The sequence below is a fragment of the Monodelphis domestica genome, chromosome 6 (assembly GCF_027887165.1).
Source record: "Monodelphis domestica isolate mMonDom1 chromosome 6, mMonDom1.pri, whole genome shotgun sequence".
NCBI classification, from domain to species: Eukaryota; Metazoa; Chordata; class Mammalia; order Didelphimorphia; family Didelphidae; genus Monodelphis; species Monodelphis domestica.
Window position 1 is genome coordinate 274,772,711 of NC_077232.1, and position 24,402 is coordinate 274,797,112.

The following is a 24,402-nucleotide window of genomic DNA, read 5'->3' on the forward strand; positions in this document are numbered from 1 at the left end:
CACTCTTCCATAAACCTTCAAAGACTTTCAAAGTACTCAACTCATAATAGCCTTAAGTACAAATATACATATGAAGAATCAGTTGGGGTTTAAAGAAATTAAACAACTTGTCTATTGAAGTGTTCTGACCAGTAGTCAGTTACTCAATAAACATTAATTTACCAGGTTCTGGGCTAAGCTCTGGAAATTCATAGAGAGGTACAAAACAATCCTTTTCAACAAGATGTTGGAACATTGGAAATAATCAGCAGAGGGAGGCACTGGAATTAAGGGGGATTGGAAAAGTCTTCCTGCAGGTGACATTTCAGCTGGACTTGAAGGAAATGAGGAGACTGAAGGAACGTATTTCAGGCATGGGGGAAACAGTTCACTGAGCTGAGGTTCAGAAACATTGAGATCTTCCTGTGTCTAATTCTAAATATCTAAATATCGTCACTGAAAGGTAAAAACCAAAATGACATTTTGTTCACCATATCTTGCACAATTACATTTTTATCTTTAGAGATCTTTCTTTGCCACAACAAATATCCCAACCTAACTGCCAGCTATTTAAGTTAATCAATTTCATCCCCTCCAAACTCAGAAAAGTCATTTCCTCAGGGGAAAGCAACCTAAAAGAAAATCATGGAAGCCTCTAAGTAAGTAAGGGCCAGAAGGAAGTAAAAATGGAGACTCCTCCAAAACACAAACTGGTTCTGCAGTCCAGAGGCAAGTCATCAATTCAGGGGTATGGTGGGGTGGGGTGAGAAGTTAATGGGTTCCCTTGGAAAGAGAATCCAGGTTGGCAAAATGCTGAGCCTTCAAATGAACTCCTTCATAAAGAAATTTTTTTTTTCAATTACGTAGATGTGCCTAAAATAACAGGCCTTGGAATAATTTCTCTTCACTCCAAATGTTGAGTGTTTTTTTTCCTTTGTATGCTTTTGTCATTGTTAGAAGGTAAAAGCTTGGGAAGGGCAGATATAGTTTCATTTGTGTAGTTAAGAACCCAAGATCTAAAGCAACTAAGTTGGCAAAGGATAGAGCTTAAATCTCGGTCACCTTTACTGGTTCAAATCTGGACTCAGACACTTATTACTACCTGTGCACTCTAGGCAAGTCACTTAACCTTGTTGCCTCAGTTTCTTCATCTGTAAAATGAACTGGAGAAGAAAACGACCAATGCACTCCAGCTTCTTTGCCAAGAAAACCCCAAATGGGTCTGAAACTACTAAACAACATTAATAAACGTTTAATGACTGGCATTTCAAGTGATCACAAAGGACTCAACATTTCCCCTCGTGTTGGACTGGATGCCTCATGAGGTCTCTGCTACCTTTTGCTCCAAAGGGGGGGAGGGGAAGGGAGAGCAAGTTTCATTCACCAGGAACTCCTCCAGAACCCTGATTATCGATTGGGGGTAATAAATGACCTGAATGAAACCTGGCAAAAGGACTCGCCAAGGGAGACAAGGATAACACAGCCACTTACTTCTCAGTGGCCATTTAGATCTTTTGTGTTTCTCTTTAATTAGGGAAAAGAGAATTCCACACTGACTCCCCTTATTCTCCCAAAATTGCAGCCTCCAGCCCAGTGACCTTAAAAGATACTTCACTTAGGAGCTCGGGAAGGGGGCTTCACCCAAGAGCCCTGAACTTCAGCACAGGTAGAAGTCACGTAGCCCCCACCTCTGGAGCTACCCGGTCCTTACCAGCCCGAATTAGTGCCATCAGAGGCAAAGGCAGAGGCAGGTGAACTCTCCTCTCCCCCGCCAGCAGCAGAATGAATAATGAATGGGAAGCCCAGGAGCTGAGGAATTCAGCTTACACGCTGGCCAAGCCTCCTGCGCCCATCCCCCTCTCCCCAAGTGCACGTACCCGCTGAGCTCGCAGAAGCCGGTATGGCTAAGTTTCCGCCAGGGCGCCCGCCCACCCCAGCGCCCTCTTTGCCGGCCCCTTCTCTGGATAGCTTCAGACTACGACCCGCGCGGGGCTAGGCTGTCCCTTCTCTCCCCAGCCACCCTGGCCGCCGCCTCTGGGCTGGAAATCCGACTCTTCACCTAGACTGAAGCTAGACTTCAGCTAGACCTGAGGCTAAGGGATCGAAGTTGAGCCCCATCTAACCAGAAAGCAAGAACGGAGGGTCTGGCACAGCCTGCCCTGGGGCTGTCTTGAGGATTTGTCTAATTGTTTTGGACCTGCGCCTAAACTCTGGAGAAAGGAAAATCTCCTACCCACATAATGGGTGGCATTTGGGGAAGTGCCCCTATGACAACTCTACAGAATCTAACTGGCACGTAGTATGCGCCTCCTAGGTACCAGGTATAGAGCTAGGGACCTGAGAAACAAAGGCAAAAGTGAAGCCGACCCTGTCCTCAAGGAGCTTCCATTAGAAGGAACGCATTTTGGAGTTCACCAGCGAACCCATTCCATAGAAGCCCGCTAGAAAGCCCTATCACCTCCCTTTAAGCCAGATCCCTGAACGACCTCTCCACCAGTCCAAAACGCACGCGGGGCTTCTTTCGGGGAGCGTGCTGAGAATACAGAATCAGCCAGGGAGGGGTTTTTAGTGCCAGAGGAGCTCCCTCCAGGCCCACCTCCGTCCCTGCCCAAAATCCCCCATCCCTGCGGTAGCCCCGACCTCTTCCAACTCATTTGAGATGGCTCTAGCTGAGGAGCCCTCGGACTCACCTTCGGAGCGCACAGAAGGTAGGCGTGTGAATTCCGCCAAAGCGAGCGAAAAGCCGAGCCACACTAGCAGATACTCCATGGCCCGGCCGTCCGGAGCCCGCGCCAAAGCAGGCTGTCAGGGAATGAGAGGCGGTTCGTAGGCGCAGGCAGCCGAGCTGCTCCGGGGAGCCGGAGATGTCCGCAGCCTCACGGGTAAGCCGAGAACCGGGCTGGGAGGCGAGAGGCAGCCATCGATCCCACGCCCCCGCCGCCACTCCACGAGCCGGGAGCTGAGCCTCAACTGCGGTTCATCTCCTTCTGCCCTTCCTTTTTCTGCCGCTCTCCTGCGGGCTGGCTTTTTAAACTTCGCTTGGCACCCTACGTGGGCGCTACGTAGAGTGGGGGAGGGCGGGAGAAAACGAGAAGAGGAGAAGGGAGCCTGCGCGGGGGCAGTGCTAGTTGGGGAACCTCGGCTGCCCCGCGGCAGCCCCGCAGGCTGGAGAGTGAACGAGCGAGCAAGCGAGCTTAGGGCTCGGGAGAGACAGCACCCTTGCCTGGGCTCCAGCAAACTTTCTCCTGCGGCAGCTAAGGGAGGCTTCTAGGATCCAGCGAAAACAGCCAGCAGTCACCGGCTCTTCAGCTCCGGGAGAACCTGGGGGAGGTGCAGCTGGCCACCTCCAGGAGGCCCACTCACAGGCACACACTCCGAGCTGGCACCCCTGCCTAGCAGCTGGAGAAGGCCCAGGGGGGGGTGGGGGTGGGGCCGCGCCTGTTCCCCCCATACACACTGAGCTGCTGCCACCTCCACAGCGGAGGGAAGCGGGGTGCTGGACCTAAGCCAGAATTTTTACATGCACATGGGGAAGGATTTACAAAGGCAGTGAGCCCAGAGAGTGAGCGCCATCTAGGAAGTCTAGCGCGCTTGGAAACACGCTGCCCAAAAATCAATGTAGATTGCTATCTAAACATCTACATTGCCCAGTTTGGAAGACAATCTACCTCTACTCCTCCACCTTTTTCTCTCTTTTCACTCTCCTTCCCCCTTCTTTTTCTCTCCTCCAGTTTCCTCTCTCCTCCTCCTCCTTCTTCCTGACTTTTTTTTTCCCTTCGGTAGAAAAATGGACTCAGGACTCAAAGCTTTGCCCAAGATTCCAGAGTCACGTGGGGAGAAGAGGGAGGCAGGATGGGAGGGAGGGAGAGGGAACCAGCAATCTGATCCCCTGATTCATTCTGTATTTTAGCCTTCCTTGGCTTTCGTCTAAGACTAAATGAAAACTAGTCACCACCAAGGGAAAAAAGAAAGTAGGAGTTCCTTGCTATTAAGGCCAGTGATTTCCAGGAGAGCGTGCAGGAACAGCACCCAGGAGCCCGGTCTCACTGCCCCAAACCCTAAGTTTTAGAGAGGTTTGGGGCAAGAGGACCTGATACCTCCCCTCACCACCACTACTGTTATTTCTCCCCCTGTTCAAGAAGAGTGCTGAGCTGCACTGTATTTCTTCCCCCTTGTTTGTCTTAATAGCAGTTGAATCCATAGGCTCTTCTACCTAGACAGAAACAGGGCCCCTGCTCAGATTGAGTTTTTATCAGCCAGGATTTGAAAAAAATCCCAATCAACTTACTTTTTATTCTGTTATAGTCCTAAGGCAAATTCATCTTTTACTTCATCTGAGAAGAAAAAAAGTCAGTAAAATAGGATATTTTCCCAAGAAGGAGATTTCTGGCTATAACATAAATGCCAAGTTATAAAAAAAAAAGAATGTTAAGGCATGGGCAATCTGAGCCATTTATTTTCAAAACAAGAGGGCTTAATCCATGCCAATGTGAATTATGGCTGTTCTATTAATTATGCCAAATGAGAGATCTTAGCTTGATCATTTTATGTAATTGAAGTTGAAGAATTAGAATGACTTCTGATTGGCCTAGAGCAGTGAAGGAGAAGCTTCTAAACACCTCACCACACACACATTGGGTATGCTGCCTCTGCTTTGTGGCTCCAGAGTAAACAGCAATGAAAGGCAGCAGCAGAGAATGCAGAAAGAGATCAGAGGGAACTTTCAGCACACATTTAAGGTACCATAGACCTTAAAGTAAAATAATTTACATCTATGCCCAAAAAGCTGGGGGATCCTACTATTGCCTTAAATGCCATTTTTGTCAGGTCCCCTCAATTAGCTGTAACTTTCCCCAATGCAACCCATTCTTCTTCCTCCCCACCAAAACCTAGCAAGGTGTTGGACACAAAGAAGGTGTTCAAAATGAGTTTAGAATTAGCTCAAAATTTCAATTATTCTGATTGCACCAATGTCAGCAGTATAGATGATTAAGAGTTGGCCATTCCCCAAAAGAGCAGACAGGGGTGGAATTGAAAGTCAGACACTATCATCTGAGAACAACAGCTTAACATGCTTTTTTTGTTTTTTTTAAAATGACAGTACTTCAAAAAGCTACATGTTTGCATTTCTCTACTATATACTATATATATTTATACAAAATACAGCTGGGCTTTAAAAAAAAAAAACCTTGCCAAAATTATACCCAAATTCTCACAAAGATATCCCAGACAGTGTTGAGAAAAAGAGAGATAGTAAGCCTTTTCACTGGGCTATGGAGAGGGGGAAGGGAGCAGCTCTACCAGAGTCCCTCTGCTCCTCTAGTAACTAATTCTCTCTGGTTCACAGGGAGGTCTCTCATGAACATGCCATCTTTGGCACTATAGGTTCACCATCACCCTAGAACATAGACTTATTGTAGATTTCTGCAAATTAGCAATCAACTTGCCTATCATGCATACAACATGTTTAGTAGTGCTATAGACTCAATTCTAACTAGCTGTCCAGTTTTATTTTATAACTCTTGATAAATCCTAAGGAGAGATTGATCATTTCTAACTGATCCTTATACTACTTGGAATTGTTTATTCAAAAATGATGTAATATTTATCTATAGGTATGCTGGCTATTTTGTCTTAGGATGGGTCAGTCCCAAGTCAGATAGTAACACACTCCCCAGCCTCCTTTGGGGTCTCATGTAAATGAGTGGCTAGGGACAAAGTTATATGTACAATCTGTGCCCTAATGACAATCTATTATATCTCTGGCCTCTTCATAAGTAATGCTCATGCTCAGAAAAACATGAACTGAAGCAGGATTACTGTGCAATGAACAAGTGTGAATAACTTAGTTATTCTCAGCAATACAATGATCCAAAACAGTCTCAAAGGACTCATGATTTTAAAAAAATCCCATATACTTCCAGATAAAAAAGTGATGGAGTCTGAATTCAGACCAAAGTAAACTTTTTTCACTTTCTTAATATTTTTGTTCAATTCCTTCCACAAAAAGATGAATATATAAAAATGTTTTACTGATTGCACATGTAAAATCTATATTTGATTGCTTGCCTTCTCAAGGGGGGTGGCAATTCAAGACTTGAAATTCTTTCTAAAATATTGAAAGCTGTTTTTATATGTCATTAGGGAAAGAATTAAATTAAATTTAAAAAATAAGTAATGCCTCCAACCCTAGTCGAAGGGGGGAATGTCATCTTGGAATCTGAAGACATTCACTTTTACATATCTCTCTCTCTGTCCATTACCACTTCCAATCTCTAGCTCAAGCTGGAGTTTCACTGGAAAACCCTAAGTCATTTATATGAGAAGTTTGCAGTATATGATCTTGATCTAGAGAGGTTTTATAATCTGAGATTTTGATCTGAGAAATCTTATGATCTCTCATTAAGGCAGAAATAGTCTCCTTCCAATAAACACCCTTATCTCCCAATCTGGCACTGATGTGCTCCCCATCTACAATCTGCTAGTATCCTGAACTTATTTTTAGCGAAGGTATTTCTTCACATGGACTAGAAAAATAGCTGATACACAATACCTCCCCCTAAAGTCTGGGGCACACTCTCCCTCAAATACATTTAGAGTCCATGACAAGAAGAGAGGGCACAAACTTTGAATATAATCATAATGAGGCACATATGTAAAGTGGCAGAGAGGTATAAAAATGCACAAAAGGCAATGGGTCTTAATGTATCCTGGGTATAAGAATAATGACATTATAAGATTATCCAAAAGATCCAAACAAGTGTTAGAAAAATGTAAAGTTATAATTATAATTAGCAAATTCTTGTGCTCAGATGTTCACTCAAAAATTCCTGATAAATTAACAGTAGAGGAGAATATGTAGAAATTGAACTCTAAATCACCCTCCAAGGAGGAGGCGGAGTTAATTAAAAAACTAGAAGATATCATGCACAGAGAAGGCTTGTCAGTGGGAAAATTCAGTTATGCTTAAAATCAAAGAAAGATGCTTCCCATGTAACTAGTACTGATTTCCTATATCACAGAATTATCACAGGCTCAAGTAAGGATTCTCTTAGGGACAGGACTCCTTGTCCTGGGGGTGGGGAATCATCAGAGCTTTGGACAGAGCAAGCTATGGAATGACTAAAATGCTAGAAGGCAACTGAGTTAAAGAATATATTTAATTTAGTGGAAAGATTCAGAAGATATGTGTTTGAATGTGTAAAGTCTGGGAGGAGAGAGAAACCTGAAATCAAACATCAAGAGATCTTGCAAAGACTAGACTAGTGTTCAAAGCCGGGTCTCTGGACAGAAATGGCATCTATAAAGCTCAACAATAACAATGTGGGAAAAAATGCTATCCAAATTTGAGTTAAGTGAGATTAATTGGTGGGGATGTTAACTACTCTATTGCTGTGGAAGGAACAAATGAGATTTCATGCTCAATCCCTCAGTCTCTCAAGATTACCTCTAAAAGGCTGAGGGGAGAAGTCATCAGTCACCTTCTGGTGTAAACCTCAAAATTCCTTAGACTTATAAATGTTGGAAATTTCACCATTGGGATATTTCATACTTGGAAAATTTCTTACTGATAGTCTATTGGAATGGGAACTCCATTGGCATGGGAGGTTCCTTCTCTTCCCTTCTTAAGATTACTTTAGGACAGAAACCCTTTGCTGAACAATGGAAAGGACTTTGACCTATGCTTGAGCATAGAACAGGAATTTCTTTGAGTCTTGATTGATTTTAGAATTGATACAATGGAGATACTTGGAATAAATCTCCACCCTATTCAGTCCTAATAGGATTGAGTAAGGGCTGCAGCCTAGATCAAAATTTAATTATTCCAATCTCTACCATACTCAAGTTAACAGGATTTAGAAAGGGCTGGAACAAAGGAGTAAAGATTTAATCATTTGAAAAATATGACCTTCAACAGACATGTGCAAAAGCCAGAAACCTCTGGGCGGTCCTGGGTTAAGCGAGAGCCTCCATTGACAGGGAAATTGATGAAGAGTGATTGGTAGATGTGAGGACTGAGGGGAGGCAACTTGGATGGTGTCCTTAAAGATAGGAGGGTCTGGAGACTCAGGGAGAGGGGATTGAGTTTTTGGTGGGTGTGGTTCCTGGGCTCTGAGGAAGCTTGCTCTGAAGGAAGCTGAAGGTGGGGGCCTCTGAGACTGTTTCTCCATTTTGGACACGTGAGTGAAAGGGACTGATCTCTTTTCTTTGCCCCAGCTATCTAAGGGCTTGGGCCTTTGGCCCAGCCTAAACAGAAGGGGTATTTAAGCCCTATTCCCTTCTCTCCCCTTTCTCTCTCTATATATATCTCTAATTCCTTTCTTGCTCCTATTGTAATTAAACTCCAAAAAAGGCTGACGGCTGACTTGAGTTTTTCATTTAGGAATTACATAGCTGATTCCTTGGCGACCTTAAATTAATATATATCAGTCTTTTAAAGTGATTCCCTTGTAACACTGGGGACTAATCTACTAGTAATGAATATCCCCCAAACAGGAATGCAGAATTAGTGTTATGAGAGATTGAATTCATTGGAACCAGGAATAGACTTCTTTCAAGATCCCCAAAACAATAAATATGGCCTATACCTCATCGTTCTTCTCTTTTAATAACAATTTTATTCAAAAACACCACCATCACTTCCGGTCAAGATGGCGGCTTAGAGAAAGCTAAAGTTCAGATCTCCGGAAAACCCTTCCCAACCAATCTCATACTATAAGCTCCTAAGGCGCCAAAATTCAAAAAGATCAACAGCATAGACCCTGGGAATCCTCCTCCTGGACCTGGACCTGGATCAAAAGGTATGGCCCCCCTCAAAAGCCAGAACCCGAGATCACTCGGACCTAAGGGGTAGGAGCGCAGAATCCAAGGCTCCTGGAAGCCGCAGCCCCGCCCTGCTCAGAGAGCAGGGTCGTCTGAAACAACAGTAACCCTCAGGGCCTTCTATCCGAGTCCCAGTGAAAGTCACTGCCCTCGGAGCTCCTGGAAGCGCAGTCCATCCCCCTGCAGAGAGCAGGGTCGTCTGAAACAACAGCAGCCCTCAGGGCTGACAAAACAGCCTCACGGCCACCTATTCTGAAGGCAACTTCCGGAAAGCAACCCAACCAGTCGAGGGGGCACCTTAGCAGCAGGGAAACAGAGAGAACCGGGGGAGAGTGTGGCCCCCTGGTCCGACCCTTCCATTCCAGTTCCAGTGAAAGTCATTGCCTGAAGGCATACTCAGTTTAACCCAGGGAAAGCTCATAGAACTGACAATCTGCCCAGGACTAAAGCCTCTGAAAACCAGACATAGATAAGAAAAGCTAATCCTCCCCATTCAGAGATGGCAAACTCCACAGAAGCACAGAAGCCCCAAAATCCCAAGAAAAATAAGAAGAAAGGGGCAACTTTGTACACATTCTATGGAACCAAAATACAAAATACAGAGGAGATAGAAGTCTATACACAAGAAAATGCTCCGAAACCTTCCAAAGGAAATGGAAACTCTCCACAAACCCATGAAGAATTTGAATCAGAAATGACCAAAAAGATGGAAGCCTTCTGGGAGGAAATGTGGGAAATAATGCAAAAGAAATTCACGCATCTACAAAACCAGTTTGACCAAAGTGAAAAGGAAAACCAGGCTTTAAAGGCAACTGGAAGACAACGATCGGGTAAAAGAGCAAGAATTAATAAAACAAAGCCAAAATACCAAGAAATTAGAAGAGAACATAAAATATCTCACCAACAAGGTGACAGATCTGGAAAATAGAGGGAGAAGAGATAATTTAAGAATAATTGGACTTCCAGAAAAGTCAGAAATAAACACCAAACTCAACATCGTGATACAAGATATAATCAAAGAAAATTGCCCCGAGATTCTAGAACAAGGGGGCAATACAGCCATTGACAGAGCTCACAGAACACCTTCTACACTAAACTCCCAAAAGACAACTCCCAGGAATGTAATTGCCAAATTCCAAAGCTCTCAAACAAAAGAAAAAATCCTACAGGAAGCCAGAAAAAGACAATTTAGATATAAAGGAATCCCAATCAGGGTCACACAAGACCTTACAAGTTCTACTCTGAATGATTGTAAGGCATGGAACATGATCTTCAGAAAGGCAAGAGAGCTGGGTCTTCAACCAAGAATCAGCTACCCAGCAAAACTGACTATATACTTCCAAGGGAAAGTATGGGCATTCAACAAAATAGAAGACTTCCAACTTTTTGCAAAGAAAAGACCAGAGCTCTGTGGAAAGTTTGATACCGAAAATCAAAGAGCAAGGAATACCTTAAATATTAAGGAAAGGGGAAAAATGTTATCTTCTTCTTTTATTCAAACTCTCTTCTATAAGGACTACATTTATATCAATCTATGTATACTAACATGTGGGGAAAATGTAATGTATAAATAGGGGGTAAAGAAAGACCAAATAGAATAATCTTTCTCACACAAAGATTCACATGGGAAGGGGAGGGGAAGAAAACTATAAGAAGGAGAGGAAGAGAGGGTTTTTTTTTTCTACTTAAACCTTAATCTCAGGGAAATCAACTCTGAGAGGGAAAAACATCCAGATCCATTGGGATCTTGAATTCTATCTTACCCAACAAGGGTAGGGAGAAGGGAAAACCAAGGGGGGGAGGGGGAGAGGGAGAACAAAAAGGGAGGGAAAGAGAGGGGGGAGGGGGAGGGAAGAAAAAGGGAGGGACTAAAAAGGGAAATATCAAGGGAGGGGACAAGGGGGACTGATTCAAAGTAAATCACTGGACTAAAAGGTAGAGCCGAAGAAGAAAAGGTTAGAATTAGGGAAGGATATCAAAATGCCAGGGAGTCCACAAATGACAATCATAACTTTGAATGTGAATGGGATGAACTCACCCATAAAACGTAGACGAATAGCAGAATGGATTAGAATCCAAAACCCTACCATATGTTGTCTTCAAGAAACACACATGAGGAGGGAGAGACTTCCGGTCAAGATGGCGGTGTAGAAGCAGCGAAAGTTCAGACCTCGGAAACCCTTCCCTACCGATCACAAACAGAGTGCTCCTAAGACACCGAAATTCAAGCTGAACAACAGGATAGACCTGGGTAAACCTCCTCCTGGACCTGGATCAAAAGGTACCATACCCCAAAAGCCAGAACCCTAGATCACTCAGATCTAAGGAGTAGACAGAAAGAAGGTCCCAGGACCCATCCCCCCCAACCCAGAGTGCTGAACCCAAGGCAGCAGCGGGAACCTCAGGGCTCTGAGGACTCACCTTGAAAGCAACCCGAGCCACTCTCCGGCGCGCCCAACACAGATGGCAGGGAAGCATAGAGAGAAGGGGGAAGCCTGTGGCCCCCTGGCTGGGTTCTTCCCTCTGGGTCTCGGAGGAGGTCCCAGCTTTGGGGCACTAGCTGAGCCCAATCCCATCGGAAGCCCTCAGAGCTACTGAAAGGACAGAGGGCTCAGGGTTGGCAAAGGGGTGGCTCTGAAGAGCCTACCTTGAAAGTAACCCGGGCCAGTTTCTGGGCACTCAACACAGGCTGTGGAAGAGGAGGTGGCTGCTTTTCTCTTTCTTCCTTTTTTTGGCTCCGGGATCATTCGGCCCACACTACCTGCACCTAATCCCATCAGGAGCCATCAGAGTCCAGGCAAGCCACTACCCCTCCCCCCTTAGAGAGCAGGGTCTTCTGAAAGAACCAGCTGAACCTAATCCCATCAGGAGCTCTCAGAGCTACTGAAAGGACAGAAAACTCAGGGCTGGCAAAGGGGTTGCTCCAAAGAGCTTTCCTTGAAAGTAACCCGGGCCAGTTTCTGGACACTCAACACAGACTGTGGAAGAGGAGGTAGCTGCTTTTTTTTTCTTCCTTTTTTTGGCTCTGGGATCTTTCGGCCCACACCACCTGAACCTAATCTCATCAGGAGCCCTCATAGTCCAGGCAAGCCACAACCCCTCCCCCCTTAGAGAGCTGGGTCTTCTGAAAAAACAGAAACCTAGAGGCGAAGTCAAGATGGCAGCCTAGAAGGAGCACAGACCTGGCAGCCTCGCCAGAGTTTTAGAGATCCTCCATATCTGCTCCAGCCGTCCAGGAAGTTTAAAACTCAGAATAAACCCAGCCCAACTAAGCTGAACTCAATCCCATCAAAAGTCTCCAGAACACATGGAAGCCCAGGCTCCCCATCCATCCTCACTGACTGCTGGACTTTAAGCCAATCAAAAGCTTCCAGAGGACAGGAAAGCTCAAACCCCCAACAACCCTCCCTCAGAGATTACACCAAGAGATCCTCTGTTAAAGCTCCAAGAGGGGAGACTGATAGAAGTCCCTAAAAAACAAAAAAATGAGAGGAACAAGAGCACAGACAAATACAGGGAGGAAAGAAGGGGTGAATTTGAACAAACAACAGAAACAGAAGAAAGAAACTACAATAGACAGCTACTACTCACCAAATGGAACAGAGAGGGAGAGATCAGCAAACGATAAACCAGAAATCCCAGCGAATTGGATACAGGCTGTGGAAGAACTCAAAACACAACTAAGAGAGGCTGAAGACAATTGGGAAAAGAACTTAAAAATTAAGAGAAGTCATCTGGAAACAGAGACACTTGAACTAAAACAAGAAAATAGTGTCCTGAAAGCCAAAATCATCCAGCTGGAAAATGAGGCAAAGGAGATGAAAGATGAGGCAAAGGAGATGAAAGACGAGATAAAGAGGATGAAAGATGAGATAAAGAGGATGAAAGACGATCTTCAAAGAAACTCAGACCAGAAGGAAAAAGATGACCAAAAAGCCAAAGATGAAATCCAATCTTTAAGAATCAGAGTAAAACAACTAGAATCAAGTGACCTCACAAGGCAGCAGGACACTATAAAACACAACAAAAAGAATGAAAAAATTGAGGAAAATGTGAAGCATCTCATTCACAAAACAGACGATTTAGAAAATCGTTCAAGAAGAGACAATTTAAGAATAATTGGACTACCAGAAGACCACGACAAAAGAAAAAGCCTGGACATAATACTAGAGGAAATTATCCAGGAAAACTGTCCCGAAATCCTAGAACAAGAGGGGAAAGTGGAGATTGAAAGAATCCACAGATCACCCCCTGTTTTTAATCCCCAACTGACAACACCAAGAAATGTTATAGCCAAATTCAAAAACAATCAGATAAAAGAACAGGTATTACAAGCTGCCAAAAAGAAACCATTCAGATACCATGGAAACATGGTGAGGATAACACAGGATCTGTCTGCATCCACACTGAAGGACCGAAAGGCATGGAATATGATATTCCGGAAAGCAAGGGAACTAGGCCTACAGCCAAGAATAAAATACCCATCAAAACTGACTATATTCTTACAGGGGAAAGTATGGTCATTTAACACAACAGAGGAATTTCAAGCATTCATAAATAAAAGACCAGACCTGAACAGAAAATTCAAAGTCCAACCACAGAACTCAAGAGAATCATCAAAAGGTAATTAAAAAGAGGGGAAAAACAACAACAACAACAAAGGTTTTTTTTTAAGAGACTCAATAAGTTAAAATGATATGTATCCCTATAAGAAAAGAGGTCATTGGCAACTCTTAAAAACTGTTGCTATCACCTAAGCAGCTAGAAGAACTACACTCAGAGGGAACAGTGACAAACTGTATAGGATGAAAGGACAAGACATAAATAGGTATATAGAGATATGCATGCATAAATACATATACATATGTATGTATATATATATACATGACTAAAGCTAAAAAAGAAAAGAGGTTATGACTAAAAGAAATGTGAAAAGAAACAAATGGGGGTAAATTTATATGTCACAAAGCATGGCGGGAGGGGGGAGAACATGGATACACTGGAAGGGTAAAGAGGTTGGAGACAGGAAATATTCAACTCTTACGTACTTTGAAACTGACCCAAAGAGGAAAGAACAATCCAATCCATTGGGGAAGAGAATAGATTTGCGCCCTATAGAGGAGTAGAAGGGTAAAAAACATACTGGTGGGGAGGGAAGCAGTACAAGGAAGGTAGGCTTTTGTACAAACAAAACCAATGTAACTAAAATCAGAAGGAAAACAACAAATTGGGAAAAAAATCTTCATAAAAACCTCTGACAAAGGTTTAATTACTCAAATTTATAAAGAGCTAAATCAATTGTACAAAAAATCAAGCCATTCCCCAATTGATTAATGGGCAAGGGACATGGATAGGCAGTTTTCAGATAAAGAAATCAAAACTATTAATAAGCACATGAAGAAGTGCTCCACATCTCTTATAATCATAGAGATGCAAATCAAAACAACTCTGAGGTATCACCTCACACCTAGCAGATTGGCTAACATAACAGTTATGGAAAGTAATGAATGCTAGAGGGGATGTGGCAAAGTAGGGACATTAATTCATTGCTGGTGGAGTTGTGAACTGATCCAACCATTCTGGAGGGCAATTTGGAACTATGCCCAAAGGGCGATAAAAGAATGTCTACCCTTTGATCCAGCCATAGCACTGCTGGGTCTGTACCCCAAAGAGATAAGGGACAAAAAGACTTGTACAAAAATATTCATAGCTGCGCTCTTTGTGGTGGCCAAAAATTGGAAAACGAGGGGATGCCCATCAATTGGGGAATGGCTGAACAAATTGTGGTATATGTTGGTGATGGAATATTATTGTGCAAAAAGGAATAATAAAGTGGAGGAGTTCCATGGAGACTGGAACGACCTCCAGGAAGTGATGCAGAGCGAGAGGAGCAGAACCAGGAGAACATTGTACACAGAGACAAACACACTGTGGTATAATCGAACGTAATGGACTTCTCCATTAGTGGCAGTGTAATGTCCCTGCACAATCTGCAGGGATCAAGGAGAAAAAAACACTATCCATAAGCAGAGGACAAACTGAGGGAGTAGAAACACTGAGGAAAAGCAACTGCTTGACTACAATGGCTGAGGGGACATGACAGAGGAAAGACTCTGAGCGAACACTCTGATGCAAATACTAACAACATGTCAATGGGTTCAAGTCAAGAACACATATGATACCAGTGGAATCACACGTCGGCCACGGGGGGTGGGAGGGAGGACAAGAAAATGATCTTTGTCTTTAATGAAAAATGTATGGAAATGATCAAATAAAATACTATAAAATTAAAAAAAAAAAAAAGAAACACACATGAGGCGGGTTGACACCCACAAGGTCAGAATTAAAGGATGGAGTAAGATCTTCTGGGCCTCAACTGACAGCAAGAAGGCAGGAGTGGTAATCATGATATCTGATAAAGCCAAAGCAAAAATAGACCGGATCAAAAGGGATAGGGAAGGTAATTATATTTTGTTAAAAGGGACTTTAGACAATGAGGAAATATCATTAATCAACATGTATGCACCAAATAATATAGCACCCAAATTTCTAATGGAGAAACTAGGAGAATTGAAGGAAGAAATAGACAGTAAAACCATATTAGTGGGAGACTTAAACCAACCATTATCAAATCTAGATAAATCAAATCAAAAAATAAATAAGAAAGAGGTAAAAGAAGTGAATGAAATCTTAGAAAAATTAGAATTAATAGACATATGGAGAAAAATAAATAGGGATAAAAAAGGAATACACCTTCTTCTCAGCACCACATGGCACATTCACAAAAATTGACCATACATTAGGTCACAGAAACATAGCCCACAAATGCAGAAAAGCAGAAATAATGAATGCAGCCTTCTCAGATCACAAGGCAATAAAAATAATGATCAGTAATGGTACATGGAAAACCAAATCTAAAACTAATTGGAAATTAAACAATATGATACTCCAAAACCGTTTAGTTAAAGAAGAAATCATAGAAACAATTAATAATTTCATTGAGGAAAATGACAATGGCGAGACATCCTTTCAAACCTTTTGGGATGCAGCCAAAGTGGTAATCAGAGGTAAATTCATATCCCTGAATGCTTATATTAACAAACTAGGGAGAGCAGAGATCAATCAATTGGAAAAGCAAATGAAAAAGCTCGAAAGTGATCAAATTAAAACCCCCCAGCAGAAAACCAAACTAGAAATCCTAAAAATTAAGGGAGAAATTAATAAAATCGAAAGTGATAGAACTATTGATTTAATAAATAAGACAAGAAGCTGGTACTTTGAAAAAACAAACAAAATAGACAAAGTACTGGTCAATCTAATTAAAAAAAGGAAGGAAGAAAAGCAAATTCACAGCATTAAAGATGAAAAGGGGGACAACACCTCTGATGAAGAGGAAATTAAGGCAATCATTAGAAATTACTTTGCCCAATTATATGGCAACAAATACACCAATTTAGGAGAAATGGATGAATATATACAAAAATACAAACTGCCTAGACTAACAGAAGAGGAAATAGAATTCTTAAATAATCCCATATCAGAAAATGAAATCCAACAAGCCATCAAAGAACTTCCTAAGAAAAAATCCCCAGGGCCTGATGGATTCACCAGTGAATTCTATCAAACATTCAGAGAACAGTTAATCCCAATACTATACAAACTATTTGACATAATAAGCAAAGAGGGAGTTCTACCAAACTCCTTTTACGACACAAATATGGTACTGATTCCAAAACCAGGCAGGTCAAAAACAGAGAAAGAAAACTATAGACCAATCTCCCTAATGAATATAGATGCAAAAATCTTAAATAGGATACTAGCAAAAAGACTCCAGCAAGTGATCAGAAGGATCATTCATCATGATCAAGTAGGATTCATACCAGGGATGCAGGGCTGGTTCAACATTAGGAAAACCATCCACATAATTGACCACATCAACAAGCAAACTAGCAAGAACCACATGATTATCTCAATAGATGCAGAAAAAGCCTTTGATAAAATACAACACCCATTCCTATTAAAAACACTAGAAAGCATAGGAATAGAAGGGTCATTCCTAAAAATAATAAACAGTACATATCTAAAACCATCAGCTAATATCATCTGCAATGGGGATAAACTAGATGCATTCCCAATAAGATCAGGAGTGAAACAAGGATGCCCATTATCACCTCTACTATTTGACATTGTACTAGAAACACTAGCAGTAGCAATTAGAGAAGAAAAAGAAATTGAAGGCATCAAAATAGGCAAGGAGGAGACCAAGTTATCACTCTTTGTGGATGACATGATGGTCTACTTAAAGAATCCTAGAGATTCAACCAAAAAGCTAATTGAAATAATCAACAAATTTAGCAAAGTTGCAGGATACAAAATAAACCCACCTAAATCATCAGCTTTTCTATATACCTCCAACACAGCTCAGCAGCAAGAACTAGAAAGAGAAATCCCATTCAAAATCACCTTAGACAAAATAAAATACCTAGGAATATACCTCCCGAGACAAACACAGGAACTATATGAACACAACTACAAAACACTCTCCACACAACTAAAACTAGACTTGAGCAATTGGAAAAACATTAACTGTTCATGGATAGGACGAGCCAATATAATAAAAATGACCATCCTACTCAAACTTATTTATCTATTTAGTGCCATACCCATTGAACTACCAAAATACTTCTTCACTGATTTAGAAAAAAATATAACAAAATTCATTTGGAACAATAAAAGATCAAGGATATCCAGGGAAATAATAAAAAAACACATATGATGGGGGCCTTGCAGTCCTTGACCTTAAACTATATTACAAAGCAGCAGTCATCAAAACAATTTGGTACTGGCTAAGAAACAGAAAGGAAGATCAGTGGAATAGACTGGGGGAAAGCAACCTCAGCAAGACAGTATACGATAAACCCAAAGATCCCAGCTTTGGGGACAAAAATCCACTATTCGATAAAAACTGCTGGGAAAATTGGAAGACAGTGTGGGAGAGACTAGGAATAGATCAACACCTCATACCCTACACCAAGATAAATTTAAAATGGGTGAGTGACTTAAACATAAAGAAGGAAACCATAAGTAAATCGGGTAAACACAGAACAGTATACATGTCAGACCTTTGGGAGGGGGAAGGCTTTAAAACCAAGCAAGACATAGAAAGAATCACAAAATGTAAAATAAATCATTTTGACTACATCAAACTAAAAAGCTTTTGTACAAACAAAACCAATGTAACTAAAATCAGAAGGGAAACAACAAATTGGGAAAAAATCTTCATAGAAACCTCTGACAAAGGTTTAATTACTCATATTTATAATGAGCTAAATCAATTGTACAAAAAATCAAGCCATTCTCCAATTGATAAATGGGCAAGGGACATGGATAGGCAGTTCTCAGATAAAGAAATCAAAACTATTAATAAGCACATGAAGAAGTGTTCTAAATCTCTTATAATCAGAGAGATGCAAATAAAAACAACTCTGAGGTATCACCTCACACCTAGCAGATTGGCTAACATAACAGCAAAGGAAAGTAATGAATGCTGGAGGGGATGTGGCAAAGTAGGGACATTAATTCATTGCTGGTGGAGTTGTGAACTGATCCAACCATTCTGGAGGGCAATTTGGAACTATGCTCAAAGGGCTACAAAAGAATATCTACCCTTTGATCCAGCCATAGCACTGCTGGGTCTGTACGCTCTTTGTGGTGGCCAAAAACTGGAAAATGAAGGATGCCCATCAATTGGGGAATGGCTGAGTAAATTGTGGTATATGTTGGTGATGGAATACTATTGTGCTAAAAGGAATAATAAGGTGGACGAGTTCCATGGAGACTGGAACAACCTCCAGGAAGTGATGCAGAGCGAGAGGAGCAGAACCAGGAGAACATTGTACACAGAGACTAATACACTGTGGTATAATCGAACGTAATGAACTTCTCCATTAGTGGTGGTGTAATGTCCCTGAACAATTTGCAGGGATCTGGGAGAAAAAAACAGTATTCATAAGCAAAGGATAAACTATGGGAGTGGAAACACCGAGGAAAAGCAACTGCCTGAATACAGCGGTTGAGGGGACATGACAGAGGAGAGACTCTGAATGAACACTCTAATGCAAATATTATCAACATAGCAATGGGTTCAAATCAAGAAAACATCTAATGCCCAGTGGATTTACGCGTCGGCTATGGAGGGTGGGGGGGGGGGGAAGGAAAAGAAAACGATCTATGTCTTTAATGAATAATGCTTGGAAATGATCAAATAAAGTATATTTAAAAAAAACATAAAAAAAACCCAACACAATCAAGATACAGTAATAGGAACAGAAATATTTTTAGTTACAAATGAAAAATAGTTGGCCATAATACATCAGGCAAACTGAGAAAGTGAGTTAGTACCAGGTTCAAAGGAAGAAAGTGTACAAGAAACGAGTATTTCTTAAATAAATTTGTTTTTTTAATTAGCAAAAATTCACCTTCTTTCCTCATACTTACCCCACACTGAAAAAGAACAAAACCCCTATTACAAACATGTATAGGCAAGCAAAACAAAATTCTACATTGTTCATGTCAAAAAGAAAGGAAAGTATGAACACACATACCTAAAACATGCATTCTGCACTCAGTCTTTCATCTCTATCAGCAAATGGGCAGCATATTTCATTGATAGTCCTCTGGAATCATGGCTGGTGATTGTGCTGATCTGAGTGTAATTTCTTCTAAATTGTTGGTTGTTACAATATTGGCATTGTAAATATTATTCTCCTGGTTCTGTTCACTTCATTACTCATCAGTTCACATAAGTCTTCTCAGATTTTCCTGAAACTATCCACTTCATCATTTCTTAAAGTATTCTATCACATTTATATTTCCAAACTTATATTCACCTGTCAATGAGTAACCCCTAAGATTTTGATTCTTTACCCTCTTGAAAAGACCATTTTGGGGGACAGCCTCTCCATCCATGCTGTCCCCATGGAGGAACAACCTTTCCTTTCATGCTGTCCTCCCAGGGAACTGCTCTCCACCTTGCTGTTCCACCTTGCTATCCTCCTGGCCACTCTCAACATTACTTTCTAAATTAATAAATCTCTTTTTGTTTTTAAGCTAAGTTTGGAGTCATTGCATGCTTGCAAAAGGTACCCTTCCCAAACCCAAAGGTATCCTTTGACACCCATAACATTGTGATGCCCAATGTGATTTTTGGCTCTCCTGAAAGCTACGCCTATACCCCGGATCGTCCACCAGGACATGGCTTCTCAGGTAGGAAAGGAGCCTTTTCTTTTGACTCCTGAAACCCCCATCTTTTGGGTGATATCTCTGTGGGAACTCTTTTGTGCTCTCTCTCCCATCGGCCCCAGATCAGTCTGGCAACTGGAGTTTGGGGTCTATCTGTCGGCTCCCCGTTATACTGGAAGACGGTTCTAAGTTGTGTGGGAAGTCTTGCCGCCTCAGTTTACACTGAGCGCTCGCCTCAGTACTGGAACTGAGTGCTTTTGGTCAGGCAACCTATGGACATATAGCTGTTGACCCTCCGTGTAGAATTGGCCAATTCTGCATCTAAATGGGACAGAGACAGAGAGAACCCCGAGATTCCACTTTGGGGTATATATTTAAAAATTGGAAAAAATTGGCACTAAACAGCTTAAAGAAAAAGCAACCAATTTCTTTTTGTAATGTTGACTGGCAACCTTACATTTTTGATAAGCAAGAGGCACTATTCATGGCAAATCCTTTTTTTTCCCAGCCTGAGGTCAAGCCAGATAGGGACTAGCCAACCCAATTAAGACAAAGTGAGAAGCATGCTTGCAGGCCTCTCCTATTGGGAGGAGATCAAGTCTAAGAGCCTGAGAGAAAATTCAGTTGGATTTTTTTGTTTGTTTGTTTTCTCTCATGTTAAACAGCTGAGCAACATCAAAAAAAAATGATGAGAAAATTGACTTTTTGTTACCCTAAAAATTCCAACACCAGGTAGCAATTGGAAATATTTTATGGACAGAAGCTCTGTACCTTTTAGATTTACTCTCTCACCAGGCACCCAGTTCTCCAAACCCTACACTTCACTTGGATCTTAAGGCCAGGGCCCGCCTAAAAAATCCAGGTGAAGATTGGGGGAAGGAAACGGGGAAGCTTTTCATTTCACTGATCAGATTTTCCTTCCTCCTTTACTGCAGAGCAGAAGAAGGATTGATTCTGAACAGAAACTGGTGAGACACCCGTATTTTGGGGATTTTTAAATGTCTTACACTTTTAAAACTAAGGTTTTTTTTTTTAACTTGTAGAACAACCTATTAATTATCTTCTGTTTTGAGGTAAACAGGGAGAGATAAGAAGACCTGATAAATCTCCTTTCCCTGTCTGCTAGGCAGAAGTAAGTAACGCTTAAAATCTGTCTATTAGAGGTATTTATTGGTATTTTATTTCAAAATTGTGATCCTGTATTTATATGGGTTAAAAAAAATAACATCCTAATTTTAATTTTGTCAGACAGTGAAATTTGTTTGTATAGAAAAGCCACAAATTGCTTTTGTAAAATAAGTTTTTAGCAGTATAGCCTTGAAAAGACTGCATTCCATCCTTATCTACCTTTCCATCATAAGAGGTTTAAAGAAAAAAATTCATTATAAAGTGTTTAAATTTACCAAAAATGGGTTTTTGTTTAAAATTATCAAATGGTTTTCTTCTCAATGGTTTTCATCCAAGTGTATTAAAGTTGGAATAACTTTATTATCACATTTAATTTCTTGGTCTTGAAAATAGATAATCAGCATGCTTGTCAAAAGGCTTGCTTTAAGGTTTACAGTCCTTAAAAGGTTTCAAAACTCTAAATTTAAAATAGATCCTGTAATACTAAATGCTTTATGAAATTTTTTACATGTTATGTGAGTTGCTGTTGAAATATGTATTTTAAATATTGTTTGGATGTAAAACAAGCTCATTGTAAACCTGACTCTACCATAGATTTTGTTCAATACTCAGTGGTTACCTCAGTTTCCCAATTTGTTCTATGAACTAAAATTTATAACTGAGTACTATGCTAAAGTTACAGTATTTCAATGATCCTTTGAATCAGAATTCTTTGGGTTACCGATTAGCAATTAAAGTGATATCAATAGATGTTTAAAAGCAAGTCATAGAAGGTGAAGAGTTATGTTGGGTTTGAATTCAGATGTAGATTTGTGAAGGAAGAATGGAAGTTGTGTTCTGCCTTTTTAAGCAGAGGGTTTTGAAGAGAGAGAGAGAGAGAGAGAGAGAGAGAGAGAGAGAGAGGGATGGAAGGAGGGAGGGAGAGAGAGAGAGAGAGAGAGAGAGAGAGAGAGAGAGAGAGAGAGAGAGAGAGAGAGAGAGAGAGAGAGGGAGGGAAGGAGGGAGGGAGGGAGAGAGAGAGAGAGAGAGAGAGAGAGAGAGAGAGAGAGAGAGAGAGAGAGAGAGAGAGAGAGAGAGAGAGAGAGAGAGAGAGAGAGAGAGAGAAGGTGAAAGAAAATAGATGTTTTGTTCTCACAATTGGATCTTTAACTTAGGGATCATTTCTAGAATTGAGGTATGTAGTTTTGGAAAATCAAAATTCCTTAGAGAGATTCCTAACTGGTCTTGTCTTAGTTCCTTCAGATAGCCTAAGGTCAGGATATGATCTAGCCTTGATTTGTATTTACTGTAGAGCTAATGAATTCAACATTCCTGTTCAGGTTTTATGACTAAATTGTGACAAATTAATTATTGCCAAAATATGTAAGAATAACTGCTATAATGTAGACTTATAGGCTTTAAGGAATCCTTAGAGAGGGTAAATGGTCAGAAAAGCTTGTTTGAGGGTATGGAAATTTGTTTTTGGACTGCTAATAAGCAAAATTTCTCTTGAGCTGTTAATGGGTGAGACTTGTCCTTTAAGGAAAAGGCCTCTGGCATCCAGTGGCAAGTGCTCTAAGGAGAAAAAGTCCTAGGATGGTTAAATGTGTAATGCCAATTGTTATTGTAGTAATTTTCTTTGTTTCTATCCCCCTAGTCCTGGTTTTCTACACTTCTTTCTTAGGGACTGACTCTCCCCTTGTGACCTGTCTGACCAGTTCTGGACATCCTTCACATCTCCAAGCAGGTTTCCAGCTACCTAGGTCCCAGGCACTCACTGAGGACATGTCCCTAAGATCCTGTACCCACAGCCTTTCCACCCCTGCTATCTTAATTAACCCCTTTTACTTTAGCCTTTAACTACCTGTCCATAACTTTCTTTCCTTAAAATTTGGGTCTTCTATGTTTCAAATCATGCATACCCAGCCAGCCAGACATATAATTCTCTGATTCAGCTTGGGGAAGCGTTAGCCAAAGTGGATCCCTCTAACTGTTGGGTTTGTATGAAGCACCCCCAAAGTGGAGAGAATCCCAGGCCTCTAGCCCAAGATCTCAGTGCCTCTGAGGTGTATCCAAGACCTGAGGCTTTAAGGAGATTAGCAACCACTCCAGTTTTTTGCTACTCCCCTGTGGGATATGTAGGTTTGTAACCTTGTCATCTCTAGTTGCTTCTAGGGTAAAAGCACTCTTGGGAGTCACCCAGATGCCAGATTCCACCATAACCCCGGCAACCATCCCAGCGTGATGCTCTGGACACTGTCTACAGTCAATGCCTCTCTCTCCTAAGGACCTCTTTACACCCATTTTCACCTCTGAAGAAGTTACAGAAGACAGATCGCAGTCCAGTTTTCCCTTACATATTGGAAGAGGGGGGAGATGACATGGGCACTGTGCCCCCCAGAGGCCCAGGCCGGCTATTGGGGGGGGCTCCTTTGCCCTTGCATCCTTGTGGCTCTTGGCCTGGAGGCGCCCAGTGACCCCACCCAGGGTCCTGGGATGTTTACCCTCTTTTGTCCTCTGGATTTGGGGTGGACGGGGAGGTGGATCTTTGTGCCTCTGGGAGGACCCCAGTCGGATGGCCACCCCACCCCGCCGAATGCCTGGGGGACTGACATTCTGGTCGAGTCCACACTAGGACATAGCATCTGGGGAGTGTATAATCCCCGGAGCTGGTGTCATCTGGGTGACGGTCTCTCCATCCATAATGTCCCCATGGAGGAACAGCCTTTCCTTTCATGCTGTCCTCCCAGGGAGCTGCTCCCCACCTTGCTGTTCTGCCTTGCTGTCCTACTGGCCACTCTCAACATTACTTTCTAGATTGGTGAATCTCTTTTTGTTTTTGGGCTAGGTTTGGAGTCATTGCATGCTTGCGGGAGGTGTCATTCCCGAACCCAAGGGTGTCCTTCGACACCCGTGACAATATGACTATTATTGTGGGCAGGGAGGGATGCCCTTTTTGGGTTGGGGGGATGCCTTTTGCGGGCATGCGGTGACTCCAAAACTTGGCTTGAAAACAGGGAGAGATTTGTTGATTTGGAGAGTGGTGTTGGGAGTGGCCGGGAGGGTGTCGGGGTGGAGCAGCGGGGTGGGGAGCAGTTCCCTGGGGGGACAGCATGAGGGGGGGGGGCTGTTCCTCCATGGGGACGGCATGGATGGAGAGCTGTCCCCCGGACGGCATCAGTTCTGGGGATTGTGTGCTCTTTGGATTCTGGGTCCTGGTGTGGACAAGACCGGAGTGAGTGTTGGTCCCTC

At 42.1% G+C, this 24,402-nt stretch overlaps 1 protein-coding gene across 4 annotated transcripts in view; it reads right to left on the reverse strand.

Moving 5' to 3' along the window:
* Positions 1-3,763, reverse strand: part of FRAS1 (Fraser extracellular matrix complex subunit 1) — a 637,413-nt gene extending 633,650 nt beyond the window's left edge. For 3 of the 4 annotated variants that reach the window (XM_016423079.2, XM_007495970.3, XM_007495969.3), the window contains exon 1: positions 2,670-3,743. In XM_016423079.2, coding sequence (XP_016278565.2) covers positions 2,670-2,748 — 79 coding nt within the window. In that variant the 5' untranslated portion in view covers positions 2,749-3,743. Of the gene's footprint in view, positions 1-2,669 lie in introns of all 4 variants that reach the window. The other variant, XM_056803248.1, reaches the window with a different exon arrangement.
* Between the last annotated feature and the right edge of the window lie 20,639 nt (positions 3,764-24,402).